Genomic DNA, 9,600 nt, shown 5'->3' on the forward strand with positions numbered 1-9,600 from the left:
ACTGCGATGAAGAGCGGCTCCCGCTTGCCACAACTAGAGAAAGCCCTCGCACAGAAATGAAGACCCAACACAGCAAAAATAAATAAATAAATAAATAAACTCCTACCCCCAACATCTTCTTTAAAAAAAAGAAAGGCAAAAGAATGGTAAACTAGATATAGGAAAGTGGCGTGAGGATGGCAAGGCACAGAGACAGAATGGGGAGGAGCACAGAGGCAGACTCATATTGTTGATAATGCTCTAGGTCTTAAGTTGGGTGATGGGTTCAGGGGGGCTTGTTTTATTACTATGCTTCATAACATACATCAGGCATCAGACTTTCACCAAGCACTGGAATTATCCATGGAACTTTAAAAATTAGACTTCCAGACCTCACTCCAAACTTACTGAGCCAGACAGAATTAGTGTGAGGCAATCCACAGTATTAACAAACTCCCAGGTGACTCTAATAAACCCAAGGCTGGGTAGATCAGGAACTCCTGCCCCAGGAGACTAATTTATCACCTTGCTACACAAAACAGCCATAAAGGATGATCTAATAAAAGTTGATCTAAGGACCAGGAGAGCTACTTACAACACACATTCTGCTAGAAGCAAGACACTGCTGAGAGGTAACTAACTGACCACCTAGAAAGCCCTTTCTTGGTATAGCCCAGTACAACTGACACATATCCAAATCCTCAAACACACTAGGCCAGCAAGAAAGCTTATATGAAAACTTGAAAGGAATAATTCATGGCTGGGGTAACTGGCCCTTTTCAGGCTACTGATATTCCTCCCCTTGGCTGCTATACCATGACAACATTTTTACATGTAAGCAACGTTCCTAGCAATGTTCCTGGGAACATCAGCAGACAGAAGGTGTGCCAAACCACAAAACTGCATCAACACACTTTCTTCAAAACATGTGGCTGGTCGCCAATATACCATATTGATTTTCCTAATAGTCTGCACTTAAGCTTAACATCCTTTTGCCTGTGGTAGGGTTGGTCAAATTGAAATGACCAGATTTAATCACTTTGGTGCCATTACAAGACTTGAAAAGAGAGGAGCAAACAAGGCAGTGCTGCCAACCCACACCAAACAAGCAGAGCCCCAGCCAGGTGTGTAACCCTGTCACAGCTGCCATGTTCTTATAGATCATAGTGCCCTTGCCCCAGCTCTTCTCCCTTCCTGGGATGTTCTGCTCTCCCCGTCTGCTAGTCGTCTTACCTAATCAATCTCTTCTTTCTAATGCCTTAACTTCCCCAACATGAGCACATATATCCACCTCCAGGCAGTTATTCCTCCTCCCTGATCTCATTACACCCTATATAAATCCTTCCATAGAACTTGCTACCTTGTTTGCCTAGAAACAGATGCTCAAGTACTGAACTCCACCTCTCCTGCTACTTTGTGACCTTGGACAAAGGTTCTCAACCTCTGAGATTCTCAGTCTCTTCATCTGATAATAACAACTTGTACTTCACAGACTTGTTGAGAGGAATAAAAGAAATCATGCATGGAAAGTACTTAACACAATGCCTGGCACATGGCAGGCATCCAATGAAGAGCAGCTATTATGTTGAATGAACAGAGAGACAAGGGTCAAAGGCTATAGAAAACACCAAATCTGGTAGGGGAGAGAGAGGTAAGACCACCAAAGGAACTTCACCAAGACCTATGCTTAGGTAACCTTTTGTTCTGGCTACCATTAATCTGGCATTTCAAAGCACACAGTCAGAAGGAGATTAAAGCTGTGTGAATTCGGGCTGACCTCTTATGCTTCACAGCTCCTGCCAACAGCTTTGCCTGGGAGAACTTGGTCTTGGTTTCTGTGGGTTTCACAGCCACTTTCTTCTCCACTTCCTTCTTGTTTTCTTGAGAAATTCCAACCTTGCTGAGATTACTGTGAGTTACAGGTTAAGGGTCAAACTAAGCAAAAAGAAGAGCTACAGCAGGACAATGATAAATCAAGAGATGGAAGGCAGGTATAACCCGTGAGCACTTCAGCTCTGCCATGGAATGTTCAACCTACTTATTTTAAAAATGCCCTCCCCTCCTTATTCTGCCAGTCAAATCCAGCTGACTTAAAAAGAAATGAAGGGACTTCCCTGGTGGTCCAGTGGTTAAGACTCTGCACTCCCAATGCAGGGGGCCCGGGTTCGATCCTTGGTCAGGGAACTAGATCCTGCATGTCGCAACTAAGACCCAGCACAGCCAAAAATTAAATATATTTTTTAAATAAATAAATCAATAGGAGGAAAACAGCAAATCAAGCCCAAAATAATACAGAGAAGCAAACTTTTTCCCTTTGATTCTCAATGAAAATCTGAGTACGGCCAGAAAACCTATTACCAGACATGGCCAATATCATGCTTGCTGGAGAAAACAAAGATCTTGAAGAATGCAACGGAAAAAATGTAGCTTCCCTGAAAACATAAAAATATTTGCTTTTTCTCCCAAGGGTAAAATCAAATTTTGCGGAGTGTCCTATGACTACCAGTGGCATTCAATTTTAGACATCATGAAGACTAACTCCTACTCTGCTGGTGCAAGACAACATCAGAATCACCTTAAGGCTCATTAAAAGACAGAGTCCCTCCCCTGTCCCAAACCTACTGAATAAGGACCTCCAGAGGCCCAGGAACCTGTTTTAAACACACTCAAGGTGATTTAATGAGAAACCCCTGTGCATATGCAACGCAGCACAGGACTGAAAAGTTGTTTTAAAAGCATAAAACAACCAGTTCACTTGTAACATACTTTTTGCATGCTTGATGTCAATCTCTGGCCCTCAAGCTTTGCCAGTTTCTTTTGTTCTCTCCACCAACGCCCTCCCCTCCTTCCCTTTCATGCTCTCCCACAACATATCAATCAACAGATAAGTACTGAAACATGTATTGGAACATCTTACTTAAGATGCAGTAATGCCTTGCTGGAACAATAGTGACATCTAGTGCCCAAGATATCTAAGAAGTATGTATTATCAGCCGAATGGGGCGGGGGTAGGGGTATATGGTCTAAGCTATTCCTGTATCTTTGAATAATGGAGAAATTGGGTACCAGAAATTAGGAAATTCTAATTCTGATCACTCTTCAGACACTAACTTGATTCTTATGGGTACCAGTTATCTTAAACATTTGTAATATTCAATACGGATTATGCATAATGCTCAGTACTATTCTGAATTTCATCAATTTAATGTTTTTAAGGTCATCATGGAAACTGATAATATGTTAATACTAAATGTTCATTTTTTTAGAATAAAAATGAAGGAAACAGAAATTTCATCTTTCTAGTACAGAGTAACAAAAACAATAAGCATGCTGTGATTTTTACCTACAACTCCATCACTAAAGGATAGAAACTCTCAAAGAAAATTCTTAATATTAAATATTGAAAAATAAAACAAAAATGGAAAAAATATAACAAAACCACACATTTATAATACCAAGACAAAGACAAAAACCAACACTTAACTTTCTATTCTTTTGAAGTGAAGAAAAGCCCTGAACCTCTTTTTTGGTGGGCAGGAAGGGAAGTGGTAGTTATATTTTTGATCCACATCCAAAGCATAAGCCCTTTTTTCCCCTAAGTCCCTCTCCCCCAAAATGCTTTAAATACACAAACACATCTCAAAAACCTCATGGAATGCATTAGATGAGCATTTTTTTAAAAAATCACATTGTTTTGGGCTTCCCTGGTGGCGCAGTGGTTGAGAATCTGCCTGCCAATGCAGGGGACACGGGTTCGAGCCCTGGTCTGGGAGGATCCCACATGCCGCGGAGCAACTAGGCCCGTGAGCCACAACTACTGAGCCTGCGCTTCTGGAGATTGTGCACCACAACAAGAGAAGCCGCAACAGTGAGAGGCCCATGCACCGCGATGAAGAGTGGCCCCCACTCGCCGCAACTAGAGAAAAGCCCACGCACAGAAACGAAGACCCAACACAGCCCAAAATAAATAAATAAATAAATAAATTTTTTTAAAAAAAGATCACATTGTTTTAAAAAACACATAATATTAATAAATACTGCTCTAACCTGAAAGAAACAAGAGTTCTGTTGTTTATACTGGCACAAACCATAGCTTATTTGTATTCACAAGTATCACATTACAAAATGTATCATTTTATAGCAACCAAGCAAAGCCAAGAACCAGCTCCTGATTTAGAGCTTCAATAAACAAATGTCTAATCCTTCAATTCCTATTTCAACATGACTCTGGCTACATGCATGCTTGGGATTAGCACATCAGTGGGTTGGAAGGCTTGCTTTGCTTCAGTTTTTCTAGACAGTTGGAACGTTCCAAGTTTCCAATAAAAACTAATACCCTGGGCTTCCCTGGTGGCTCAGTGGTTAAGAATCCACCTGCCAATGCAGGGGACATGGGTTCGAGCCCTGGTCCGGGAAGATCCCACATGCCGCAAAGCAACTAAGCCTGTGCGCCACAACTACTGAGCCTGCGCACCTAGAGCCCATGCTCCGCAACAAGAGAAGCCACCGCGATGAGAAGCCCCCACTCTCTGCAACTAGAGAAAGCCCGCGCACAGCAACGAAGACCCAACGCAGCCAAAGATAAAAATAAACAAAATAAATTTATATATATATATAAAAAGCTAATACCCCTGAAGCCTCTTCAATACTGTGCTGTAATGTTACCAGGACAGAAAAGTATCTTTTGCCTCATGGCCGCCCTGTTCATTCTTCCCTTTGAATTGAAAACCGAAAGGCCTCTCTCACTCATACCACACCAACAATACTCTCCAAAATGCTGCTTTGGGAAACACTGTCTTATTTGCTTGCCTACCAAATTAAGCACATGAAACAAGACATAATTCAAATGAGAGTGTAATTAATATATTTTTCTTTAGAGGAAAAAGCCAGGTGCCTGAAACAATGCAATACGTATATCTGCCCATCTCAGATATATCAATGCATAATATTATCCTGGGGTCACCACGGAACAGAGTTCGGGAGGGAAGCTTCAGAAAAATCAAGCTCAATCCTACAGTTGGGATGGAGGTGTGACTTTCCATCAACTCCTATCTTCGTGTTATACCAGAATTCCACTAGAAAAACTGGGACTTGAAGCCAGGTCTTTCACGACCAGTTCAGAGCAGGTTTTGCGGCACAGTGCTGCCATCTTATCTCGATCAGAGTCAGTCAGCTTGTCTTAAACCAAATCCCTGGGAATCTGTCCACATTTTTTCCCACATAACTCTTTAATGGAACCTACTGCACACTCTCTGCAAAAAAATACCAACTAGCACATACACACAGTCATATCATCAATCTTACAGGTAAAGACTGTTCAGTCACACTAGTGAGGTTATTCAACATACAAGCATGAAATACTCACATTAGCTTTCTCACAGAAGGAAAAAGCTAAGGTGGCCCTTTTAACCTCTCCTATGAGTCATTCATTAATATATACACATATATACTGAGAACTTACTATATGCCAAGCACTGGAGAAATCAGTGGTGATCAAGTCCTTATTCTTATGGAGCTTACTTTATATTCCAGCAATAAAGAAGCACACAAACCAGTAAGCATATAAATTAAGATTTTCAGGTAGTGACAGAGACCATTAAAAAAATGACATTATAGTCAGTGATGGGGGTGGGTACAATTTTAGATGGGGTGCTCTATGAGGAACGGAGCTGAGACCCAAGTGTCATGAAATGCCAGCCCTGTAAACTCTGAGGGCAGAGCATTCTAGGCTGAGGAAATAGCAAATGCCTCACAGAGCTCAGTATGAGAGGAACATAAAGAAGGCCAGTAGGCTGGAGTATAGTAAACAGGAGGAAGAGTAGTTCAAGATACAACAGGGTGGTGGGCTGGCCAAAATCATGCAGAGTCTTGTAGGACCTGGTAAGGAATGCAGACTTAAGACTAAATGCAACCGGAAGTCACTAGTGTTTCAAACAGGAAAGTGATATGATCCCATGTATGTTTTCAAAAGTTCCCCAGACTATTGTCTAGAGAATGGATTGTGGGGGAGGAGAGCAGAAGCAGAGACAATTAGATGGTCACAGTAGTCCAGAGAAGGTCTACAACGACTGCAGTGGCAGCAGAGAAAGCAAGAACTGCAAGATTTGGAGTACATTTTGGAGGTAGGTTTTGGCCCAGGCACCTGGGGGTATAGGAGTACCATTACTGAGATTGGGAAGACCAGAAAAAGAAGAGATTGGGAAGACCAGAAAAAGAAGAGATTGGGAAGACCAGAAAAAGAAGAGATTGGGAGTGGGGGAGGGGGTGTGATGAGGGTCGGGGTAATGAGGCACGGAATTGAGAATTTTGATTCAGCCACGTTACATTTGGGATGTCTATTAAGACATTCAAGTGGATGCCAAAAAGGCAATAGTGAACCAAAGCAAAGTTCTCTTAGATGCTTTCTCTACCCACCTATGGGGACAAACCAGGCTGTATCTGTAGGGAAGGTATTACTAAGGACACAGGAGGGCTGCTAAACATTTCCTTTTAAAACATAGAAGCCAGTTTCTCCCCTGGATGAGGTTCACTGCATCGCCCACCTGTTTCAGAGTCTAATCCCACAAGGCAAGGATACCCTGGTACTGACTATTAGGATTTAGGCCTTTAGTTAATCCTAAAGGATCTGGACTTTTTTTTTTTTTTTTTTTGTGGTATGCGGGCCTCCCTCTGCCGCGGCCTCTCCCGTTGTGGAGCACAGGCTACGGACGTGCAGTCTCCGGACGGGCAGGCTCAGCGGCCATGGCTCACGGGCCCAGCCGCTCCGCGGCATGTGGGATCCTCCCAGATCGGGGCGCGAACCCGGTTCCCCTGCATCGGCAGGCGGACGCGCAACCATGGCGCCACCAGGGAAGCCCCAAGGATCTGGACTTTTGATTGCAACAGATTCCTGCACGCAACATAACTCTACATATCACTGCCAGTTATTCAGAGTCATAGGAATATCAGTGTTGAAAGGGAACTAGAGATCACCAGGCAGAAGACCCTCATTCTACTTATGAAGAAACTATAATGCATAGATGTTGATGAGAAACTGACACCTTATACATTCCTCACAAACTACAAAGGATATTCTGTATTCCTTCAGTTCTTTCAGTTCTTCTTCTCTTCGCTGCTTTTCTATTAGTTCCTGCTGCCGAGAAACCTCATCAAGGAAGTTGGTCTCATCTTCGTCTAAGCCTCTTACCATGTTTTCTGAGGAAATAGTTAAACAAGGAACACTTAACAGGCTAAAGGAAAAATAGTCAAATAAGAATTTTCCTTGTCCTATTTTTTAATAAATAGCAGATACTTCAGGGGATTAGAAGAAAGAATTTGTAAACACCAAAGCTTTTGGATAGATAACATGACATAAAATCAAGGCATCTCTCCCATTACTAGATATTAGCATAAAATTAAAACAGGTACCTTGAGTTCTAAACAAAAATGTTCAATGTGGTCTAGATGGTAGAAAGTTGTCTCTTTCCCACCAAATGAGCATCTAAAGACAATTTTATCTAAAGATAATCAAGACAATTTCATGGCTGGTTAGTAAAAGTGTTGCACAGGGCAAAAGTGCACCAAAAAGGCCCTGCAGAGTCCCTTGGACACTGTGTTTTCTGAAGCTTACTGAATTTGAACTGTTCTTCATACTCCTGCTGCTTCCTATCTTTCTGTTCCTGTAGCCTTTCATATAGAGACCGAGGGTCATAAACCTCCTCTGGGCATTCTGAAAGAAAGGGAGGGGGGAAAAATACATACTTTAGAATCCTTTCATATTATTTTGGAATCACAAAGGATTTTAAAGATAAAGTCAAGTCTCTGCATGATCTGAGGGCAAAGATAACACAAAAATAGTACAAAGTCCACAGCTTCCCTTTGGACCTCAGAGAGGGGCCAGCAGTTCTCAAAGCCAACTATCAATGTTAATAGGGCCCATGGCCTGAGACAGTTAACTGGATGAGGGATCCACCCACCCCCTGCATGGTAGCAGCATTCTCAGCTGTTCAGATCCTGGATCCACCTGAACAGATGGAATAGACTAGCGGAATCTCCTGGAAGACAGTGTGGCAGAGTGGAAAGGGCAAAGATGTGAGGACCCTGGTTCTGCTCCCAGCTATGGAGGCCTTACATAGGTCCCTTGAGCCTCAGTTTCTCTACTCTAAAGCAAAGACATTAATACCCACTTTGCAGGGTTGTAAGGATTAAAGGTCTACAAGCCTCTATACCTTCTGGATCTTCAGGTTTTCGAACTTTCTCCCATTCTTCTTGCCTCCTTTTGCGCCGTTCATCTAATTCTGCCTCAGACACAAACCTCTTTTTGATAACAAGGTTACCATCATTCCCTCCATCCATAATGGATCAGTCTAAAAACAAACAAACAAACAAACCATTTCAAGTGAGAACTGCAATTAAAATTCTAAAGAGAAACAAGAAGATAGAGCTCTGTCTCCCCCAGCAATAGACTACCTCAAAACTCCTTTCAACCTTGAATTGAGAAATCCTCAAGCAGTTTAATTTACAGGTCATTGATGAAAGCACATGATTACATTTTCCTAATGTATCAAGTAGTTTTATCAACATCTATGTTATCTACAGACTCAGCGAGAGGACCTGGAATAATTCTCATGATATGCCACAGTAAATCTTACATTCCAGATTTTTCTCTGTCCCTCTAATATAGACAAGTTGGCCTCCTGGGCACCCTGACATTGTTCCTTCTCGAAATTCCTGTTTCAGGGATATTACACCACCTTGATTCACGTGTTTTTATTTCCAAGTAGATTCCGAAAGGAGAAACTCAGATGTTCAAGGAGCCTTAGAGGTGAGTCTAGTCCATTCAGCAGGGAAGTGATATGCCTAGAGGCACACAGACCACGAGTGGAGAAAGTAAGACTAGAAGAACCCAGATCGCCCCACTTCAGGTTCCATGTCCTCTGTACTCTACTAAAATGACTCCTCTTTCATCTCTTCCTAACCTTCCTCCCTGTAAACTCCTAATCTGCCCCACTTAAGATTCTATCCTCCATCCTTCTTTTTTCTCATTCCCACAATGACCTCAACCACTTTATGCACTTTAGGCCCAGAGAAGTTAGGTCACTTGTCGAAGGTGATAAAGGTGGTGAATGGTGGAGCTGAGAATCAAATCCAGGCCTGAGAGCAAAAATTCATACTCTTAGCCACTTCACCATATCCCTTCCCAGAAACCAGGGATACTCCTTGAGAAGAAGGACATGTCAATTTCAGCTTTCTTCCTACATCAAATTCCAGTGCTGACATATGGTCACCTTATCTTTGATAAAGGAGGGAAGAACATACAGTGGAGAAAAGACAGCCTCTTCAATAAGTGGTGCTGGGAAAACTGGACAGCTACATGTACAAATTAGAAACAAATTAGAAATTAGAACACTCCCTAACACCATACACAAAAATAAACTCAAAATGGGTTAAAGACCTACATGTAAGGCCAGACACTATCAAACTCTTAGAGGAAAACATAGGCACAACACTCTATGACATAAATCACAGCAAGATCCTTTTTGACCCACCTCCTAGAGAAATGGAAATAAAAACAAAAATAAACAAATGAGACCGAATGAAACTTAAAAGCTTTTGCACAGCAAAGGAAACCATAAACAAGAC

The 9,600-nt window shown here is 42.1% G+C and overlaps 1 protein-coding gene across 1 annotated transcript in view; it reads right to left on the reverse strand.

Moving 5' to 3' along the window:
- PSME3IP1 (proteasome activator subunit 3 interacting protein 1) overlaps window positions 1–9,600 on the reverse strand; it is a 47,238-nt gene that overhangs the window by 26,981 nt on the left and 10,657 nt on the right. Inside the window, exons 2-5 of the mRNA XM_055079080.1 lie at window positions 8,187–8,324; window positions 7,589–7,687; window positions 7,051–7,173; window positions 1,757–1,889 (exon numbers count right to left, since the gene is read on the reverse strand). Coding sequence (XP_054935055.1) covers window positions 1,757–1,889; window positions 7,051–7,173; window positions 7,589–7,687; window positions 8,187–8,313 — 482 coding nt within the window. The 5' untranslated portion in view covers window positions 8,314–8,324. The remainder of the gene's footprint in view (window positions 1–1,756; window positions 1,890–7,050; window positions 7,174–7,588; window positions 7,688–8,186; window positions 8,325–9,600) is intronic.

The sequence above is a fragment of the Physeter macrocephalus genome, chromosome 17 (genome assembly GCF_002837175.3).
Source record: "Physeter macrocephalus isolate SW-GA chromosome 17, ASM283717v5, whole genome shotgun sequence".
NCBI lineage: Eukaryota > Metazoa > Chordata > Mammalia > Artiodactyla > Physeteridae > Physeter > Physeter macrocephalus.